The sequence below is a fragment of the Hyla sarda genome, chromosome 4 (assembly GCF_029499605.1).
Source record: "Hyla sarda isolate aHylSar1 chromosome 4, aHylSar1.hap1, whole genome shotgun sequence".
NCBI classification, from domain to species: Eukaryota; Metazoa; Chordata; class Amphibia; order Anura; family Hylidae; genus Hyla; species Hyla sarda.
The window spans coordinates 402,514,994-402,538,315 of record NC_079192.1 but is presented as its reverse complement, the minus strand read 5'-3'; the positions used below and the strand labels follow the sequence as shown (position 1 = coordinate 402,538,315).

The 23,322-nt window shown below is 41.8% G+C and overlaps 1 protein-coding gene across 12 annotated transcripts in view; it reads left to right on the top strand.

The window, feature by feature from the left end:
• The window catches only part of SCUBE1 (signal peptide, CUB domain and EGF like domain containing 1), a 278,625-nt gene that overhangs the window by 173,373 nt on the left and 81,930 nt on the right, over window positions 1–23,322 (top strand). For 8 of the 12 annotated variants that reach the window (XM_056517384.1, XM_056517390.1, XM_056517389.1 and 5 more), the window contains 3 exons: window positions 822–947; window positions 5,856–5,972; window positions 14,676–14,765. In XM_056517384.1, coding sequence (XP_056373359.1) covers window positions 822–947; window positions 5,856–5,972; window positions 14,676–14,765 — 333 coding nt within the window. The remainder of the gene's footprint in view (window positions 1–821; window positions 948–5,855; window positions 5,973–14,675; window positions 14,766–23,322) is intronic. The other 4 variants (XM_056517385.1, XM_056517386.1, XM_056517388.1 and 1 more) reach the window with 4 other exon arrangements.

The following is a 23,322-nucleotide window of genomic DNA, read 5'->3' as shown; positions in this document are numbered from 1 at the left end:
ACATTTTACAAAAAAGGGGAGGTTAGTTATCACGTCAAAATCATCATGCTATATTTTGATTGGTCATTTGAGTTTTGTCTGTATATATTAGCATATTTAAGCATCTATTTCTTTCTTGGCCAAAGTTCATTTATGCGTCTCTCTCGCTCTCATACTGGAAAATCCCAGATCCTTGTCCTTATATACAATCTTCAAATATATTGTCTTCTGACGTTTGATCTTGGTCCTTCTGGCGTCATCCCAAGGTCTTTTTCTTAGTCACGAGCAGATAGCAAGCTGGATATATAGGTTAAGAGAAGGTAACAAATATATATTTATATGCCATTTCTAATGCTGAAAAAAAGATAAGTATTATTATATATTGATCCGCAGTCAGAATCATTTTAATCAACTTGTCATTACGACCCCGCAGCCTGCACCCAGCGTTCGGAACTAAATGTTCAGTGGAGTACCCCTTTAAAGTGTACACATTAGACAAAGATTTTTTTTTATTGTGGTTAGTATTTGGACAAAATCACTATGGGGAGCTTTGTCAAAAACTGTGAGGAAAAGGGGTGTAGTTACCCGTGGCAACCAATCAGATCACGTCTTTCATTTTTCACAGGTCTAATTATAGAAGCGATCTGACTGCACTCATTATATCAACTAAAGATGCACCAAATGCCAGATAAGCCGCTTTAATAAATTTGGTGCCTTTTTCGACTGTCTAGTCTTCAGTGTACAGTATTAAACAGTATTAGTAAATATGTTTTTAAACTAAAAGTATTACAAAAGTTTCCGAGAATGTCTTTCCCTTGATGTGTTCCTCTGTTTTTTCACAGAAGGCATGAACTGCATGAACAAAGACCACGACTGCGCCCATATCTGCCGAGAGACGCCTAGAGTGGGAGTGGCATGTGAGTGTCGTCCAGGCTTCAAACTTGCAAAGAACCAGAGGGACTGTACATGTAGGTAGCTGACGTTTTTTCTTCACATACCCAAATGCTCTCTTTCTTCTTTCCAGTATCAATGTAAACTCCTGCTGTATCAAGGCATTCATAGCCGTACAGGATATTGTGTCCCATTTTGTATAAAATAGTGGGTTCCTAAAGTTGGGACAACTTAATGGAGCGCTTTCTTAACCGGACACTCTTTCCAGTTATTGACCATATAACAATCCTTTTAGGTAGTTTAGGGCAATAGATCGCTTCTAGTTGAGTCTAGACTCAAATATATTGCCTGGTTTTTCCTTCCTAATCCTTGTTGAGGAGGATAAGCAACAAAGGAGGAAGCTTTTGACTTCATATCCCATCCTCTTATATTGTCATATTCCGTCCCCATATCTCAACCTCCTATCTCAACCTCCTATATCATCCTCCTATCCCGCCCTCATATCTCGACCTCCTATCTCGACCTCCTATTTAGACCTCATATCACGTCCTCCTATGCCGACCTCCTATCCCGTCCTCCTATCTCGACCTCATATCCCGTTCCTCATATCCCGTTCCTCATATCCCGTTCCTCATATCCCGTTCCTCATATCCCGTTCCTCATATCCCGTTCCTCATATCCCGTTCCTCATATCTTGTATTTTCCATACATTTCCCATAGATTTGCATGGGACTTTAAACAAAAACCCCAATGCTCACAAATGGGGGTAGTTAAGAGTTAAATTAACTACCCTATATTTTAAGTGGACATATAAGTAACATGTGACCAAGTATTATCGAAATATCTCCAGCCGTTTGGAAGTTATGCAGTAACATATATTTCCCATAGACTTGTATGGGATTTTAAACAAAAACCCAGACCCCAGCAAATGGGGGTGAGTAAGGGTTAAATCACATATCCTATGTTTGTTGTTGACATATAAATAACGTGTGCCAAGTTTCATGTTAGTATCTTAAGCCGTTTGGACTTGATGCTGGAACATGTACACGCACACACACATACATACATACACACACACACATACATACATACACATACATACATAATACACACATAAATACACATACATACACACACACATACATACACACATACACACACACACACATACATACATACATACACACACACACATACATACATACATACACACACATACATACATATACACATACATATACATACATATACACATGCATATACATACATACATACATACATACACACATACATACATATACACATACATTGAGATATATATATATATATTACAGTTTTCATATACTAGGAAGCAATAGAATAGGTCCCCTGTTAAGGATCCTTCTCTTGACCAGACTGGAGAGGACTTCTAAAAAACATCTCCTGTTCTGGAGGACCTGTCCTTTCCTACATTACACAAACAGTTCATTAATTTGAATGGATATTACAATGTGTAATGCCTTATTTCACCTGTGGTGGTGCTGCAGAGAAATTGAACGCTTCCTGTCAGGTTTTCTGCCAAGTGCAGGGGTCCTGGAAACGGGAACATTTCGTTAAAAGCTTATTGGACCCTTCTAGCAATCCGGGAGTGTCTATACCAGACGACCTCGTTAAGAAGAATGCAATTAGGCAACAACTTGCTTGCAGGTTATTAGCATAATTCTGAACACTGGATGTATGTTCCTCTTAGCCTTTTTTGCCTTTGAAATGCATTCTTGGCTCTCCACCTACATCTTTAATGAACTATATTTGTATTCAATTCCATGTCTTAAACTGTTTAAGCTTACAATGCCAGATAAACATGAAGAATCAAGAAAAGAAGCCCCGGGTCATTGATAATTACCGATCTAACCAGAGATACAGCTTTTGATGTTCATAATCATTAAGATAATCTACCTTAAAAAAAAATCTTAAGTTTGTGTCCTAAAAATGAGGGCGAAAAGTTTATTCAACGATATTTGGTTGGTTGTACAGGCTTACAGCTTACATTGCTATTAAATGTTCTCCACAATGTTTTTGGGACTGGTCAATGGTGGACCACGTCTTGCCTGTTTTGCATAAATGCCCTCGAAGACTTGTGCAATGTCCTGTACTAAAGTGGCTTCGAATTTGGAAATTTGTGGTGAGACTTCTCATGTAGCCTAAGCCCCAGCCCAGAGATAGTCAATCTATGGTTTTTGGGTAGGCAATTCCAACCGGTGGCGAGACCCAAAACTAGGACAAGGATTGCATGATAAGTCTATTGTACAATTTGACGACAATCCTAACCATTGCTATCAGTTGTACTCCAGTAGGTCTGAATGAAAACTACTGTAGTGAGACTTGAGATGGGAAACTTTGCACGACAAGTCGTGCAAAGTTTCCCATCTCAAGTCTCACTACAGTAGTTTTCATTCAGACCTACTGGAGTACAACTGATGGTTACGGTTAGGACTGTTGTCGAAGCAAAGCTACATTAGAAATGGACTTTCATGGATTTCCACATCCTTATCTAGCCAAATGGTAGTGGACAAAATTGTACCCACTTACTACCTACCACCAACATTTCACAAATGTAAAATGTTTTTAATAAATGCGTCAAATTCATGCAAAGACTTAATATTTCTAGTGCTGACCCTTTTTCAGTTTCAAGACTTTTGCTATTCGTACTGACATTCCGGATATCAGCTTTTAGCCGAAATCTTGACTGATGACCACCCATTCTTGCCTATCCATTGCTCGGAATTTATCACAATTTCTGTGTTATTGTTTGTCCACCTGCTTTTTGAGGATTGGCCACAGGTTCTCAGTGGAATTAAGATCTTGGTAGTTTCCTGGCCATGGACCCAAGACACTTATGCACTTTTGCCTTGTGACGTAGCCTCCATCATCCTTGACAAAATATCACCAAATTGCTCCTGGATCGTTGGGTAGAAGTCTCTTTTGTAAGACGGTTAGATACCATCAAGTTCCAGGACCATCTCCTAAATAGAATCCAGCTACGAGAAGGGTTCCGCACCAGCAGAGAGCTTGCTCAGGAATGGTAGCAGACAGGTGTCAGTGCTTCTACACGCAAAGTGAGATGAAGGCTTTTGGAGGCACCTGGTGTCAAAGGCAGCAAAGAAACCACTTCTCTACAAGAAAAACATCAAGGACAGACTTACATTGTGCAGGAAGTATAGGGGTCGGACTGCAAAGGACTGTGGTGAAGTTATTTTCTCTGATTAAGCCCCTTCAGACTCTTTGGGACATCTGGAAGAACGATTGTCCGAAGAAGAAAAGGTGACGTTACCATGAGTCCTGTGTCATGTCAACAGTAAAGCTTTCTGAGACCATTCATGTGTGGGGTGGCTTTTCTTCCAAGGGAGTGGGCTAACGCACAATTTTAAGAACACTGCCATGAATAAAGAATGGTACCTAAACATTGTCCCAATGATTCAGGAGCCATTTTGTGATGAACAATGCTTCTTCCAGCATGGGGGAGACCATGTCACAAGGCAAAAGTGATTACTAAGTGTCTCGGTAACTAAGGCTAGGTTCACATGACTGTTGCCTCCCGTCCTGCAATTCTCCGTCATTGCTGCTAAATGGACCATACCACCAAACTGATGCAAAAGAAAGCTATTAAGTGGCATCCTGTTGCATCGGTTTTTAATCAGTTTATTTTCCATTTTTATTATTGTCTGGCTACTTCCTGGTTCCTTACACCTCTTCTGAGCATGTCCAGAAGTAATAACGGATCAAAAACGAATTGGAAAAAACTGGTACAAACGGAGACATTAAAGGCTCATCCGTTTTCAATCCGTTAACCATAAATTTATGATATCCGTTCCTTTTCCTTTATTTTTGATGGGAGAAACAATACTGCATGCAACATCTTTTCCCCGTAAAAAAAAAAAAAAAAAAAAAAAAAACGAACAGGAAGCAAACGGGTGATAAAGGATTGTAAGAAAGTACCACTAACATCAATGGGATTTTTTTTCAACCGCTTGCAACCGGTTTGAAAAATGATCAAACTGATTGATAATGGACATTAGGCAGATGGTAATGTGAACGAGGCCTAAAACATTCCAATTCTGGGTCCATGATCAGAAAACTTCCCAGAGCTAAACTCCATTAAAGGGTTACTCCGCTCCCCAGCGTCCGGAACATTGAGTCCCGAACGCTGTGTGCGGGCTTCCGTGTTCACGCCCGCCCCCTCGTGATGTCACGGCCTGCCCCCCTCAATGAAAGTCTATGGGAAGGTGGCGCGATGGCCGTTGCGCCCCCTCCCATAGAATTGCATTGAGGGGGCGGGACTGGACGTCCCATGACGTGGCGTGATGTCACGAGGGGGCGGGTGTGAACACGAAAGCCCGCACACAGTGTTCGGAACTCAATTTTCCAGACGCTGGGTAGCGGTGTAACCCTTTAAGAACCCATGGCCAATCCACAAAAACAGGTGAACAAACAATAACCTAGAAATTGTGATAAACTTCAAGCAGTGATTAGGCAAGAATGGGATGTTACCATTCCGGATTGGGCCCAGAAGATGATATTGAGAATACAAGAGCTAATTGAAGATGTCTTGAAAAAGATGGGACAACATTGAAAATTTTCAGTCTTTGCATAAACTTGATGTATTGGTCAATAATAGTTTTTACCTTTTTTGTGACATTCTTATAACTGTACTTAAATAACCATAAAAACATCTAACTAAAAGATCTAAAAACACTGCAGCAGCAAACTGTCAAAACCCAAATTTGTTTCCTTCTCAAAAAGTTTGACCAAGTCTATAGACAGAAATCCCTGCCCATATGGCACAACCCATGCATCTTTTTTTCTTGTATTACTGGATAATGATCCCTGCGAAAGGGAAAACAAGTTGTACTTGGGAAATCAGTTTGTTCTCTTCTCTCATTAGAAGCTACTTATATGGTATTAACATTTCTGTTTATGTTTGCACATGTATTTTTGGGTCTGAATAGTAACCTGTAATTACGGGAATGGAGGCTGTCAGCACACCTGCGAAGACATGGACACCGGCCCTGTGTGTGGCTGCCACCAGAAATATGCCCTTCACTCAGACGGTAGAACGTGTATCGGTAAGTTCCCACCGGGGTTTTAACAATGCGAATAACATAGCATACGTGATTTCTTTTAGACTATTGTTATCTTTACAAAAAGCCCAGACCACCGTTTTACAGGAAAGCACTGACTGCAATATTTTTTTTATTATTGTTTTAATTCTTTACATACATGTGGAAGGGGTTTCCTAAACAACCAAATAAGGTCATAGTTCAAATTTTTTTACAAAAGACTGCAACAGTCGTTGTCTAAGCTCAGACGACCACTTTACTGTGAGAGCTTTCATGGTGCTCTCTATCTAATAGTTGTTATTAGGTTCTCATTTTCCCTGCACTGGCCACTACAGGACAAATGTAGTATTACATGTAACCATTTTAATAATTATATTGTAGGCCAGAAACTGATCTGTAAGACATTAGGTGGTTTTATCTGTCAATCAAGGCCAGTGGGATGGGGAGGGACTGCCGCGGGGACTTGGAGACTTATTCCCATCTGGCGTTATAGCTAGAGTGAATCATACATCAATGTAACAAGGAAACTTATCAGTATAATGTGAGAGAGTAAGACTTGTGAGAGCTTTCATGGTGCTCCTGATCCTCTGGTAGTTGTTTTTAGGTTCTCATTTTCCCAACAGGGCAAATGTAGTATAACATGTGGTTCAAGCAGCATAAAAATGATGCCAGGCTCCCTTTATGAAATATATCTGGTTTCCATGATGAACACACTTGGCACACATTTCATTTAGATTTCAACTACATTGGGAATAATGAATTTTACATAATTTATAAGAATGAAATCTTTGCTTCCCATCCAAGTTCTAGTCACTTGGGAAAGCGACTTGTGGGTCCTTAATGACTTTATCTTCTAATTCTCCCGTGGAGCATTGTAATTCCGGGTCCGGTAAACACACAGCTTTCTGCTTTCCCAGAATGAATGTCATTAGTGAGGTGCGGAGTTATGTGCAGGGGGTGAAAATAAAGCTCTTCCACCCAGTTACATGGATAGATATGAGATGCATCAATGGATGACTAGATGTGCAAAAAAGTCCAAGGCACCACTAGCTTTAGCTTGAGGAAGACCTGCATGCTCAAGTCTTTAAAAGGGAATTCCGCCGCTGCTTGGAACGGCCACGGCCACGCCCCCTCGTGATGTCACATCACGCCCCCTCAATGCAAGTCTTGCAAGACTTGCATTGAGGGGGCGTGGCCGTGATGTAACGACCCCCGCCACCTGTACCCAGCGTTCTAAACGAACGCCGGGTGCTGCACAGAGATCGTGCCGGTCCCAGCAGAGGGACCCCCGCGATCAGACATCTTATCCCCTATCCTTTGAATAGGTGATAAGATATCTAGGGGCGGACCCCCTTAAGCAATTTACTTTGGCAGTGTCTTAGACTTTGTTAGGCTGCTTTCACACTATAAAATTCTTTAAAGATCCGTTTGATGTTCCGTTATGAAAACCCTGAAAGCCGGCCGTTACAAAATCCCATACAGCCGTTGTAAAAATCCCATAGACTATAATGGGATTTTCTATTATCTGTTTTTAGGGATCGATAATCTGTGGCCTTTCAGGCTGATAACCAATAACTTATACCGATATTCCGGTATAAGTTATCGGCTATTTCTCCACACACACCGCACCCACCCCACCACCCCCGACCCCCCCCCCCCCCCCCCGGCCCAGAAGAAGTGGCTACAGATCATTGATTTAAAGCGGGCGCTTTAAATCAATGAACTGCAGCGGCTTTTGCGGGGCCAGAGACCGCCGCCGCCGCCACCCGCTTCTCTCCCCCTGCCTGTCCTGGGGTCCTCCTGAGTCCAAACCCTCCCCCCCCCCTATTCTCTGGTAATTGCCGATAATGTCCAAAATCGTGAATATCGGCCGATAATATCGGCCAAACCGATAATCGGTCGATTCCTATCTGTTTTAACCCGTTATAGCCTGTAGCATGCACTATTTCTTCCGTTCATTCTCCCGTCACAAAATAACATCCGTTATTAATAACGGGTTAAAACGGATAATGTAAAAATCCCATAGACTATAATGGGATTTTCTAACGACCGTATGGGATTTTGTAACGACCGGTTTTCAGGGTTTTCATAACGGAACATCAAATGGATCTTTAAAACGGATACATTTTATAGGGTGAAAGCGGCCTAACATATTTGACTTTGATCTCAACCCCAATCAAGCATTCCAGTCCTTTTGCTAAATGGGTAGATATCAAATACACGAATAGATGGTAGATCTGGAGCAGCAGGTGTGAAGATAGTATTAGGTCAATGTGAAGACAAACCAATGTAGACGTAGAACAATGGAGCCATAGGAAAATACAGGGAAGGGAAGAGATGTATAGATATGGGAGACATGGATAGACAAAGGCATACATAGCATAGAGACACACCATGCAGACTCCTCTTACTGGGGACTCTATTGTCCTCAAGTAAAGGAATGGGCAAGGGGAAAAAAAGCACAAGACCCTGCTGTTCTTGGGAAAACAAAATTTATACACCATAATAGGAGACCCCTACAGGAGATCACGGGGGGCCCCAGTGGTCGTAAACGCGATCTGAAACTTATCCCCTATCCTTAGGGGATAAGTTTTTCAGCACTGGACTACCGCTTTAAAGGGGTACTCTAGTGAAAGACAATTTTTTTCAAATCAACTGGTGCCAGAAAGTTCTACAGATTTGTAATTAACTTCTATTAAAAAAATCTTAATCCTTCCAGTACTTATCAGCTGCTGTATGCTCCACAGGAAGTTATGTAGTTATTTCCAGTCTGACCACAGTGCTCTCTGCTGACACCTCTGTCCGTGTCAGGAACTGTCCACAACAGGAGAGGTTTGCTTTGGGGATTAGCTCCTACTCTGAACAGTTCCTGACACGGACAGAGATGTCAGCAGAGAGCACTGTGATCAGACTGGAAATAACTACACAACTTCCTGTGGAGCATGCAGCAGCTGATAAGTACTGGATGGATTTAGATTTTTTTTTTTTTTTAATAGAAGTAATTTACTAATCTGTTTAACTTTTCTGGATCCAGTTGATATGAAAAAAATAGTTTTTCATCGGAGTACCCCTTTAATAGGAAAAGCAAAATGTCCATGTTAGTGGGAGGATCAATGCTGACAAAAACAGATATTGTAGTACCCTGTCAACTGACTAGCCCTTTATACTTTTTGTTTTGTAAAAATTTACATTGGTGTCAGTTTGTCACCTGGGACCTGTTTTTCTTGGGCCATCATACACTTTGGCTTCCTCAAAGATCTTCAAGCTAAATTTTGATGGAATACATTTGCCCCATGTACGGTTCTAGGATTTACCCTGCGGACTGGAGGGCTATGGTTTCTCCTTCGTACCCATTTTTTGTTACCCATAGGCCTATTCCCTACACTCTTGTTTGCTACCCAAACAGCTTCCAGAAGAGCCGAATTCAATACAACCAAGGGAACGAAACCAACTAGGACTTGGTCCCTTATGGACGGTTCCTAACATCTGTTGGACTATGAAAATAATCACAAACTACTGATCCTTTATAGTCAAAAATAAAAGCTACAGCGTTAGTGGATCTCTGCACGCCCAAGATTTTGATCATCCAGCATCACACGCCCCTATGGAGGCGGAGTTTTAATAGTTTTCCAAATTGTAACAATAGTTTCTGGAAATTCACACACTGTTCCCATTGCTTTTAATATCCCAAATTCCAATTTGCACATCATCAGAGACTAGAACATATGCGGGAGGAGAATGGAGTCTTCACCAATAGAAGATTAGTCCCTCAGCACCTCTCCAGTGTCTCCTTGTCGCCTCCACCATGAACCGTATTTACACAGTACAAAGGTTTTTTGTTTTTTCCTTTCCTTTGCACTTGCTTCAGGTTTCTGATGATGTGATACACAATTATATTTTGACAGTTCCAAATCTCCTAAACTGTATATGTAATATCCTTCAGCCGAGTAAAGACTCTGCATTTAAACTGACCTAGGCTTAAAGGAATTCAATTATATCAGACGGTGGAGCTAGAATGTTGTGATTAATGACCTTGAGGCTATTAACTTTAACTTGTGTTTGTTCCTTTTGCAGACACGCAGTCTTTTTCAGTTCAGTTTAAGAATAGCATCTACATTTTTCATCATATTTTTAAGGGGAAACCCACCCAGTAGTGGTCGTCTGATAATTCATATCAGAAAGCCACTTCTAATGAGTGCTCCTGAGACCTATCAGAATGCCCCATCGAATCCATAGAGGAAAACAGGTGGAGGTGGACTTCAATGGATACTGCCGGCTCACCGCGGCGCTGACGGACCCATCTGGGTCCGTCAGCGCAGCGGTGAGCCGGCAGTATCCACTGAAGTCCACCTCCACTTGTTTTCCTCTAAAGTCCAGCCGAAGGGCAGCATACGACCACCCCATAAGCTTACACAACCTCCCAGGGTGAGCGGTTATTTTACGATTTCCCCACATCTGGTGTAATTTTGTTTTACCCTATGGAGAGCTTTGTTTCTTGTTCCATCGAGCCCATGACCTTGAGCCACCACCGATTACCAAAACTACAATCCATACCCTTACAGAGCCACCATGGGGAATCTAAAGAGAAGACCATTGAGTTCAATGTTGCCTCCAGTAGGTGCCATTCTGCTTGTAGAAAACTATGCATTGGTTAGGGAATGAGCGGACTCTTCACAGTTGTGCAGTTTTTGGCAATTCGTGGTGGTGGTCCAAGCTCTTGGCTGTCTACATAACAGTGGTCTGCAACCTGTGGCTCTCCAGCTCTAGCAAGATTACATTTTCTGGGCAATCTGTGACTCTGTAATAGCTGTGAAGCCACAGGTTGGAGACCACTGCTATATGACAAGTCTGGACACCCCCTTTAAAAGGAATTGTGTCATGAAGAAATCCCTGTCCATATGCCTTATTAGGACATATGGATGTCCTAGAGGGTAGTTCTCTACTTTGGACCCTCCCCCAAGGAGCCGTACTGCTAATTAATTTGTAACAGACTTGGGATACTTAGCCTAATGGTAATCATACACATTAGATAGAAGTATTTTCATAGTTGAATGACCATTTAGTGAGCGATCGGCCAATAAAAAATTTCACAGACCTGACCACCATACACATTTTAGTTTATAATGGCCGTTAAGATTGTTAATACTGGCCATGCGTGATCAATGACACTGGGTGAAGAACCAACTATCTTTCTGGAAACGTTCCAAAAACACTCTTTCCTAAAAGGTCATGGGGGACAAAAAAATCTTTCCAGAATGATCTGGAAGATCTTTTAACTAACTATTGTAGGAAAGTATCAAAGACAGACTTTTCTGTCCAGACGATAACAATGTTTCGTCAGTTAACTAAATTGATTGTTCATTGTGAAATATGGTCCAAAGGACGATTGTTTTGGTTTAAATCTAATGTGTATGGGTACCTTAAAAAGCTACAGTCTTTTGTATGTGGTTGCTATGCAGTGTGTCCCTAGCAACCAGTCTGTCTCATATGATTCAAGGCCAAAAACAGCACTCCAACAGAGATCCTGACATGTCTATAATGTTTTTGAATAAAGGTAATGGATAAGAATTCTAAGAGTTCTAAAGATCCTCATAATGCTTAAAAAAATCTGGATAAAAAATATTCTGGTAAAGTAAGAACGTGAAGGTAAATTTTCATATTCAATCATACTCTGTTTACCACTGGCAAAGGATCATGGGATATAGGGGTTAATGGGGTCATATAAATGTTGAAGAAACTTTTTAGTTAATCTTGAATGTGTTCATTGTTTCATGTGTTTTTGTGTTTAGTATTTAACCCTTTTGGGTTTTTTGTTCCTCAGAACTTGTGCCACTTTTATGTATAATGTGCATGAAATAGTGCTTTATATTATAAAATAAACAGTTTTTTTATTTAACTGCCAAAAAAAGTATGTTTTCAACCGGAACGACATCGACTTTGTGTAAGACGTTCCAAAAATATACATCTGAGCATGACGTTTATTTCTCCTGCAGCGCCATTGAAGGCGAAAACCATGATGTTTTTTTTAATCTTGTCAATGAATAATGTTTTATCCATGTATTCCTGTTGTCAGTCACATTTGATCCCTGTGTCTACCCCTCCCCCTCCCTCTTCTGTTTTTGGTTTCCTGTTTTTAAATTGAAAAAAAGTTTGTTTTTTGGTTTCATTGCGTTTTAATTATTATTATTATTATTTTTTTAATCTTATATAATTTTTCGTTCTGAATTACTCTGCTTTCTGGTGATGGTCCCTGATTGCCTGTCTTGTCTTAAAACTGATGTTTTATGAATAATTTTTCAAAAATACCATATATGCCGATATGAAACGCTAAAAAAACTCAAAAAGAGCCTCGTTGCAGCCTTATCTAATCTAGAACTTGTCAAATGTGTCGTTCACTCAATCATGTAGTGTTGCCAGAGATAGGCAGCTTCCCTTTACTCCCCCGACCCCTTCCCCCTTCCTTGCTAGCTTGTATGGTGCGTCTCACAGCATCATTACAAGACCGCGAACCATTTGCAATGCTAGACAAATACTCCTCTTTTTTTTCTTTTATTGTATTTGTCTGTTTGCCTCACCTGATTCTTTCTTTTGTTTGCTGCATGTGACACTCCCTTGACCAAAAACTGCATATAAAAAGATAGGTGGTGTCCACCAATGATAAGATGATCTGCAAACGTTGCAATTTTCTGCAATTTTTTTTAGTCTAAATAACTTACGTTAGTCCAATTGAATTAATGGTATTGGTAAAAAGTCATAACTTTACTCAAAAAAGACCCCAAGGGCTTTGCCTGGCATTGCTGCTCAACCCCATATTCCTTGATGGGACTGGGCTGCCTTACCAGTCATGAACCACGACAGCAGTGGTGGGATTAAAACAGGCCTCCATTAAAAGACTTAAGATCTCATCATCCATGGCTAGCTACCAGTCGACTGATTTTTGTAGACCCACCACCGACCAGTTTCCAATGGGAATAGTACTCAGGTCTATGCCCTATAGACAACTGGACAGTGTGTCAATATAGTTTCAGTCTAATAGACTGGTCACTACTGCTCAGTTCTGAGTCTAAAAAGTGACTAAGTTCACGCCCCATTGACAAATAATCAGTAGTCACTGCCCACTTCACAGTCAAAGGATACTGTTGTCATCTGTGGACTGGCAGTGAGGCAGCCACCATTGCTCTTTTCTCATTGAGAACTGAGAAACCAAAAATAAAGACAATAATTGCGGGCAAATAAATTTCGGTAGCTAGAAAAGAAAGCACATGTCTATGGAGTGGTGGGTAGACATGCATGTTGAGAGATAGTCTTTTGTCCCCTCAGGACAAAGTCTGTCCCCATTCCTTACTAAGGCATATCAATGTTATAAAGGAGAATCCTCCCTCCAGAGATTCTCAAAAAGACTCTCCTTATGGTAACTTGGGCCATCCATGTATTATATGGACAGCCTTCATCTGTATGGCTGCTGTATAATACTAAGTTTCCCCCTCAGCAGGTGCTGTAGAAGAAATATCTGATTGACCATGATAGCTTCATAATTTAAGACTGTCTGGTTGATCCTTCTCCAGGAACTCTTCACGAGCAACCAGTCTGTCTTTGATTTGTCAAGGCTGAGGTTGCACTGTGATGAGGACAGAGGAGAAGTAGAGAAGCCAAACCTCAACTTTCCAGGTCCTCTTAAATGTCCCTGTTTATATAAAAGATGTTTTTCGGAGACCTCAACAAGCTAATGCTACTCTTGGCTGCCTGCTGAGATAGATGGAGATTGGACAGCTATCTGTCCAATCTAATTGCTAGATTTGGGCCATCGTTATGAGCTCACATTTCTTTGACGGGTTTCTACCAGAAGGCAACCAAAAGTTGATGCAAACTTGCAAATCATCTTATTATGAATTGGTGGATACAAAAAGTGTGGAGATCCTCCTTAACCCCAGGCATTGCAACGCTGTCCTGCTTTACACCCCTTCTTCTAACCAACTGGTCCATTTTGTTTCCATCCTACTATGGCTTTATTAACCTACTGATCCTTTACTTCTCGAGTCACCCTTCCTTGTGTTGTCATGTCCATCTAACCTTCTGCCGACCATCCATAGTCCTCTCCTTGTGATGCTGTATGGAACGTGCCATGTACATACATGAGCCTACCCTTTTTTTTTTTTTTCTTCCGCTGCTTTTTTTTTGCTTCACTGCATGTTGACCAATTGTTAGAATCTATTTTTGCGACATCTGAATGTCTACTTAAGTGTATTCCATAGACAAGCAGGCAACCAGCACTGCCCAAATGATCTTCTTTTCTTTTTCCTCTTGTGATCTGGGTTGTGTCCGTGCATGCTATGTGTACCTTCTCTACGTCACGTTATTAAAAGGTCCGTCTCTACGTCTCTCTTAATCATCCATCACCGGAATGCGTACTGTCTACTCACACCGTGTATCACTGACTGGAATTCTTCTTGGTTCTCAAGAAATTAATTTTCACTGCCTGGTATATTAATAGGATCTTTTCTTTGTATTTATAACTTCACTCATCCTTCCCGAGCAACTAACCTTTTCTCTGGTGGGCTTTTTGCCGGGGGTTTAACACTCTTCATAAGGGATTTCATGCTATCACTGCTGGCTTGTAGACTTTGGATGACCATTGCCAAGAGGCTGTCATAGAAGTTTGGGCTTTTGATTAACCAGATGCTCCATGTTTGTCCCTTACTTGTGTTTTAGAAAAGGATGAGGCTGCAATTGAGCGTTCTGAGTACAATTCCACGTCAGTTACTGATGTGGACAAGCGGGTGAAACGGAGACTCCTTATGGGTAACATTTTCTTCCACTTTTCTCTTATACATTGTGTGCTGTGTGTGTGTCAGTGTGGATGTGGTGTGTCCAGAGCTGCCGCTGAGTTAAGCAGTTTATGGAATCTATTGCCCACAAATCATATAGTTCTACAGTATATATATATATATATCAAAGGATGTATTATTAAGGGCCACCTTCTCCTAGATATTGATGCTCACCAATTAATCCCTGGTTCCTCAGCTATGGTTTAACATTGTTGACCGTAAAGGGTCACACCCCTTGTGATGTCACTCTATGCCCCTCAATGCAAGTCTATGAGAGGGGGCGTGGCGGATGCCCCCTCTCATAGACTTGCATTGTGGGGGTCCCAGTGGTGGGGCCCCCACGATCAGACATGCTATTGCCTATCCTTTAAGAATCTGCAAGCCAGTAACAGAATGGTTTGCTATAAAGTTTGAAACATCTCCTAGCCATTATAATATTCATGGTATTCTTAAGTTCCAAAATGGGTAGGCTCGTTCATAAAGGTGTGTTCCTGATGTGACAAGGATTTCGAGGGCAAGATTTGGGTTGTAAAGTTCTTAGAAGTTACTAATTCTTCCCACAGAGATTCATCTGGTTGTGAGTTTGTAGAGCAATGTTCCCTAGGGAAAACACACACAAAAAAACCTCCACCAGAAGAAAGAAGACTATCTCTCTAGTATAGCTATCCAGTTAGTGATTGCTACAAAGGCTTTCTACCAGCTGGAACATTGCAAGGACAATCTGTACCCCATTAGGACGATAGCTACCCCATCAGTTATTAAAAACAAAGGCTCTCTGCCAACTGGAACATTGCAAGGGCAGTTGGTACCAATTGTCTCTGAAGGTACCGATTGTCTTGAAAGACAATCTGTAGCTTCAAAGACAATCGGTACCTTCAGAGACAATCGGTACCTTCAGAGACAATCGGTACCTTCAGAGACAATCGGTACCTTCAGAGACAATCGGTACCTTCAGAGACAATCGGTACCATCAGAGACAATTGGTACCATCAGAGACAATCGGTACCTTCAAAGACAATCGGTGTCTTCAAAAACTTCAAAACAATGCTATCAACAGATGGGTGTCTCTGGCTTCTGCCGGAGAGCAAGGTTGCATAAGTAAATTGGTTCACTGGTTTTATAAAATTCATTGCCTATCCTTAGGGTAGACCTTTGATATCAGATCATTGGGGGAACCTCTGCCAATTAGTTGACTGAAAAGACTGCAGCTCTATAGAAAGTGCCCCGTTATTTTTCCCCGTATTCTGTATCATTTCTATTACAGCTCAGAGCTGAAGTGAAAGGAACACGGTAATGACTAAATGGCTGCAACCTCCAACCAGTCATTGGACCTCCATCAATCTAATATTGATGGCTTATGTTAAAGTTAGGCCATCAGATTTGTAGGACTGAAGAACCCTCTTTCACTTCCATCTCAGTTAGGTATATCAAACTATTGCCACCATATATACTCCACTAGGCTGTCAAGGATACTGGTGGCCATAAGCTGGTTGTGGACCTCTATTTTTCCACATGGGTCATCATCTGGATAACATTAATACTAAACCTAAAAGTCGCTCTGTTTTTGTTTTGTGCATTACAACTATTATGTTTGGTGGAAATGTACTGTAGGAAAATTAATATTGGAAACAAAGTAGAACAGTTGTAAAGAAATGCTGGAAAAAGTTTGCCACATTATAATTCTATTATATGCGTTATGAGGGAAATTTCATAAGATTGAACCCTAAAATAGCTTCCTAGGAAATTCAGCTACAAAGCCATTAGTTTGTTAATTTGGAACCCATAAAGGAGGATATAAGGTTTAGAAAACCCAATGGAAAATATCTTTTATTAGAAATTGTAAGGTAAAAGAGATTATTTCCCATTCAGGATCCTCATCTGTTAAAATATCTTGGTCTGGATAACACAGAATGTCCGTGTATTTTGCAGCCAATTCAGTGTTTTTAATGGGCATAGTGTAATACTTGATTTTTCCTGCGGGGGCATTGCAGGAGAATAGAACCCTTAGACTATGTTGGCATGCCAGAATTTCTGCATGGAATTCTGCATGAAAATTCTGCATGCATTTATAGCCAATACACTTCAGTGGGATTCCACTGTCCTATTCACATCAGAATTTCCACTGCAGGAATTCCATTGAAGTGAATTGGCTATAAATTCATGAATAATTTTCATGTGTAATTCCATGCAGAAATTTGGGTGTGTGAACATAGCCTTACCACTGAGTTTCTCTACAAATTGCTGTTGTTACCAGGAATAAAGAAAGCTAATAAGGCATTGTAGAAAATGACCAACCTCTTTAACCCCTTTGAGCATTGGACGTAAGTGTTTGTCTTGGTGCCCTGGTACTTAACGCACCAGGATGTACATTTACGTCCTGTACATGAAGCAACTGCAGGAGCTGCGTTCGCTTCATGCACAGTGGGTCCCGGCTTCTATAAGCAGTTGTGGACCCTCCAGTTATAGCGGACATCAGCGAACACTTGACTCTTAACCCTTCAAATGCCATGATCAGGATTGATCACGGCATCTGAAGCATAACAAGGGCTTAGTATGACCCCTCAGACCACCCACGGCGTGATTGCAGCGGTCCGATGAGTTAAGATGTTGGCGGGAGGTCTCCTCACCTGCCGCTCTGCTGCAATTTTCTTCTATGGTCTGCCTTCTGGCGTAAAAAAAAAAAAAGAATAAATTTAAAAAATTATGCTTTTTGGTCACATCACGTATCAGAAAAAAAGGACATTTTAAAAAGTCACATTTATGCAAAACTGTTACAAAAAAAAACTACAGATCTTAGCGCAAAAAAGTGATCCCTCATACAGTTCTGTATAAGGAAAAATTCAATTGATTTAGGGGTCAGAATAGAGCAACTTTAAACATTGTAATTTTGATTTAAAATGTTTTTTTTTCTTTAAAGTAGTACAATAATAGTAAATCATGTAACCATGAGTATTGTTTTAATTGTACTGACCCACATAATAAAGAAAACATGTCAGTTTTACCGTAAAGGGCACTGGGTAAAAACAAAACCCTCCAATAGTTGCCAAATTGCAGTTTTCTTTTCAATTTCCCCACAAAATAATATTTTTTTGTTGCACGTATTATTGGGAAAAAATTAAAGATGTAATTTCAAAGAACAATTGGTCACGCAAAAAACAAGCCCTCCTATTGGTCTGAAGATGAAAAATAAGTTACGAATCGTAGAAGGCGAGAAGGAAAGACAAAAAAGGCAAAAATGAGACATTACATCACTAGTCAGGTGTTGAAAGGGAGCTTGTCTGTGCTTCAATGGGTTGAACGGGGCCTCAGGGAATTGTAGTTCCAATCACATGGCCTCAGGGAATTGTAGTTTTAATCACAGCTGCCATGCAAGGCAGCTCAGGTGTGCTGCAATGAGTGGGGTGATTGACGTGTGGGAGGGAGAAAAGTGACCTCACACTTACAAACGAGGGATCCTAGAACTTGTAGTTGGAGGGAATGAACTCCAACAGGAAATAGCCATTTCACAAAAAGAAAGCAGCAGCTACTCACCGCTATTTAGCCCCAAGACAAGCACGGATCCTTCCTAAGAATGTCCATTACTGTCTGGCAGGTAAGTACTAAAACCACCTTACGGTGGATAACCTCTTTTACTCCTATACCATACAAAAAGTGTGGGATTTTAAGCTTTCTTGTAGTGCTTTAGATTTTCTTGTAGTTTAAAGCTATCGATGTATGCGTCATCAAGCAAGAAATATCTCTGCAGACTGAATGCGAAACAGCGATGGTGTTATTCAGTGGAAAAATAGCGGGATTATTTACAGTTTTACTCAATGGGATTTGGCAAGTTCCTTCTCCGTCGAGTGTTTATTTGAACACATGTAGCAAGAATTTTTTTCTTTGACGTTGGCGTGAGTCAAAAGCTTTGGAATCTCGGAGTGGAGGTTCCTCACAGGAAGCTAATGACTATCTTTTTCCGTTTATATATTCATCAGCGAGATTCCTTTCAGGAGTGGTCCAGTGAATTCACGGAAATCTTTCCTCTATAATGGGGAGAAGGGAGAGCTATGGACGACCCACAATATGGCACCATTTTAAAGGAATTATGAGAAATATAGTCTATAAAGACTCTAGGGCAGTAGTCGCCAAACTGTGGACCTCCAGCTGTTGCAAAACTACAACTCCCAGTATGATGCTGGGAGCTGTAGTTTTGCAACCACTGAATGACCACAGTTTGGAGACCTAGGCTCTAGGGATTGATCCCAAAAAACAGTGCTACTGTTGTCCATTGGTGATGTTGTTGTGATGGCGCACTAGTGCTTCTAACTGTGGTGCACGGAGTATAGATGTGTGATGCCACTTTTCTGGTGGCGGCTCACGGTTGGAAATTTCCTTGTTCGTGGCTTGGGGTGGTTAGATGTATCACTTTGTGACGCCAGGGCACTGTTAACCTACACGGCATATTCGACAGCTTCTCCTGGGCAAGGCGTGGGATAATAAATACACCGAATCCAGGTTACAGATAACGGTCTCTTTACTGTGCTGGGGGTAGCAGAACTTGAACAATACAGACTTGGGTGTCAAGGTAACCTGGGCACTCTGCCTTGACCTCTTAAGGGTACAGTGCATAAATAAATCCATAACATAATAAAGCAATATCACACAATATAATACGGTGAAGCAATACAGCAGTGAGCGCCCAGTAGGCAGTCAAACAGGGTGTTCGAGGCAATCTAACCCACAGGACAACCTTTGGTGCCAGGACACCACATTTTATGTTTTGCTCCCAAATGAGACAGCACATTTCTGAGCGGTCCTAGCGCTGGCATGTTCTGTCGGCACTCCTCTGTCAGTGGAATATCCACACGGAGATTTTCCCTGCAGACATTCCCCACGTGAACATAGCCCTATATGATTCCTGTCCTGTACCAGGACACACGGGTGAAGTAAGAAACTCTATGGGCGGTCAGTAGCGAATCCACAGTGTCAAAAATGCTGCGGATGCGCTAGGTGTGACATTACCCTTAGACTGAATCTGTAGCTCAATAGCTAGAGGGGTTATCTAGAGAAAATGTTTTTTACTTTTTTTTTTTTTTTTTAAGTGCTCAGGGAAGCTGTAAAACATAAAAAGAATTACTACCCTGCCGCTGATCCCCTTATTGTAAACTTCTGACTGCACTGGTCCTGCTGCTCAGAGTGTCCTGTCTTCCATCCGACACCGATGTGTCAGGAAAGAAAAAAGGAAGCTCCAAGCAGACGAACCCGCACCGTCGGGAAACTGACAGCAGGTGAGCACATGTATCATGTATCAATGTAACCTTTTTTCCCCAGATAAGCCCTTTATAAGCACAGTGCTACAAAAAGTCTTAATGTGGCCTTTAGCCATTAAGCCGAGTTTAGTTGGAGGAAAACCTGATTTAAGCTGTTCCACATTTCCCTTTTGCCAGCGCAAACGTGTTTTTGTCAGGGAGGCATAGCCGCCATGTTTCCTTATCCCCATGTTCCCCGTCCATGCCCGCTTCCACCACTATGCTCTGCTCTGATTCCTCCTGGTGCTTCCACTGCTGTTTCTTGTCCAGCCCATAGGCCAGTGGGTGCACCCAAGCCCTCACTCCCCAGTCACCTTCCATCTCCATGTGTATCTGGCAGCCTTGCTCCCTTACAGCTCATCTGAGCAATAAAATTTCTAGTTTTCCTGCAAAGGTGTTCTCTGTGCATGTAGTTTGTGACTGTGGATGCCGGTTTGCCTCCTTGACTTTGTTCTTGTATGCTTTATTGTACATCTCTGAATCTTCCACTACAAACCTTTGCTGCTTGTCCCAGCCACTTGCCTATCTACTGACTCCGAATGTACACCTGACTCCTTAGTGCTGCACCAAAATCTTGTGGCCTTAGAGCCCAGTCGCCATCTATATTATCCAGAGATAGTGACCCGGTAGTCCCCTGTAGTCCAGATCCCATATAGTGGTTAAAGCAGACTACCTAGACGGCATCCTCTGGGTGGCCCAGAGGCCAACCGACTCAGTGGTGCAGTGGGTCCACAACCGCTGGCCGTTAGACTATTTTCTACTATATATATACATTTTTGATTATTTTTGAGTGCCGATGTGGACTTTTCATGCCATTCCATGTTCTCCTTCCTCCTCATCTTGCATCATTCTGTAGCTTGCATGCAAAAAAAAACACATCTGAACCATAAACTTGACTTCACCTTTCTGGCATACTCACCGAATGCCAAACGCTAATGGTCCTGCGTATTGTTCCATTTGCAAGTCATTAATATCACTCTGGTGCTCTGCGGACTGTCACATTTAAAAGCCACCGTCCTCACTTATGAAGTTCTGAGAGGCATCTGCTCCTGATTAGTGAGAAGAAAATCTTTTAATGAGTGCATTGCGGCCGCTCTTGTTTGACTTACCATCAGCAGTTTTTCTTTACATTTCACAGACATCTAAGGCATTTTAGATTTCTTTGTCCAGCCGACTGGTGTTCCCGTACTGTGTTTCTAGGTTTTATGAAGCCTCGTGACAAAGGTCCATCACAAAAAATACTTCAAGAATATTCTTAGTTCCATTAAGCGAGGCAGGGTTATCAGCTAGGTCATTAACCCTACAGGACCTTTTATAGACCTTCTAAGACATAAAAAAGAAAGTTCCTAAGCCCTGACCAAACTACAGAGATTTTACATTACTCCTTTGGAGGGTGAATGGGGTTTGGCTAAAATTCTCAGTCGAGTTTTAAGGCTTTTTAATCGGTCAGACATTGACCTATCGGTAAGTTACCATCGGTGGAGAAAGCTTTCATGCATGAAGAAGGGCATATTTGCATACTTTTTTTTCTCCCAGGGAGCATTTTCTGGCCAGTAACACTTTCTGCAGCAGCTGGTTTTCTCTGCAAGTAGAAACAATATCCCTTAAAGGGGTACGCCGCCCCTAGACATCTCATCCAAAGGATATGGGAAAAGATGTCTGATCGCGGGGGTTTCGCCACTGGAGACTCCGCCATCTCGGCTGAGGCACCCCAGACATCTGGTGCACGGAGCGAACTTTGCTCCATGCCAGATGACTGTCGATGCGGGGTGGAGGATCGTGACGTCATGCCCCCTCCCATAAATTTGCATTGAGGGGGCATGGCCGTGACGTCACGAGCCTCTGGCCTTTTGGTTAAGATCAAGTGTAGTATCTGTTCTTATCAGTTTACGGAGGGGACAGGTGTACCAGGACATTCTGGGGCTAGTTCTGAGGAATCAGCTCAACGGCTGCCCCGATGTGACCTGTTTCCTCCGGGTCTCGCCATGAGGCTGAGAGGGTCTAAAGCCAAGGTACTTTAGTGTCTCGGGGAGTGGTGACCCCGAGGTGCCGAAACAGCCGTCACGCCCCCTCCTAAAGACTTGCATTGAGGGGGCGTGGCAGTGATGTCACGAGCCTCCTCCCCACATCGCCAGTCATCCGGCACGGGGCGAAGTTCGCTCCATGCACCGGATATCTGGGGTGCCGCAGCAGAGATCACATCCAAAAGATGCATAGCATATCCCCTATCCAAAAGATGTCTTGGGGCTGAGTACCCCTTTAACATGAGCTTAATCCAGTTACTACAGTGAGACTCACCACCTATTCTATGTAATCTTGTAAGCCTACATCATGCCCAGTGTGGCCCTACCCCATAATCTGAGTCCCATTTCCCTTCTAGGACCGTGCAGAACGGGGGCTTTTAGACTAGGTCTTCTTTATGTAGATCAGGAATCCTGCACCTGGTCTAGATCTTGCTCCTGGAGTTTCGTTATCAACACATATTTTCCCTACTCCTGTACCGTATCCAGTTACTCATTAGGTTGGATGATCCTGGATTCCCTGTTACTTTGACACTCTCTGCAATTCTGAGGCCAAAAAGCGCTATGTTTGTTTGTGCCAGTAACGCGATATTATTCTGGAAGATTGTAAGGGAAAGTCTGGACTGAATTCTGCTCAATAATATCTGGTGAACACTGCTTATGAGCCATTTGTGCATTGGAGCACAGTCTATCATAGTTTTAAACATTGTATAAAATGTGTACATTTTATTATAAAAAGTTTAAGAAGCAGATGGAATTCCCCTACCTTCTTTTTTTTCATGTTACTGGGATTCCAGTTGGTTGTGGTCTGTCTGCTGGTTAAAGGGGTACTCCAGTGGAAAACTTTTTTATTTTTTTTTTATTTTTATTTTTTTATCAACTGATGCCAGAAAGTTAAACAGATTTGTAAAGGACTTCTATTAAAAAATCTTAATCCTTCCAGTACTTATTAGCGTCTGTATACTACAGAAGAAATTCTTTTCTTTTGCGATTTCTTTTCTGTAATGACTACAGTGCTCTCTGCTGACACCTCTGTCCATGTCAGGAACTGTCCAGAGCAGGAGAAAATCTCCATAGCAAACATATGCTGCTCTGGACAGTTCCTAAAATGGACAGGGGTGTCAGCAGAGAGCACTGTGACAGAAAAGAAATCCAAAAAGAAAAAAATTTCCTCTGTTGTATACAGCCGCTAATAAGTACTGGAAGGATTAAGATTTTTTAA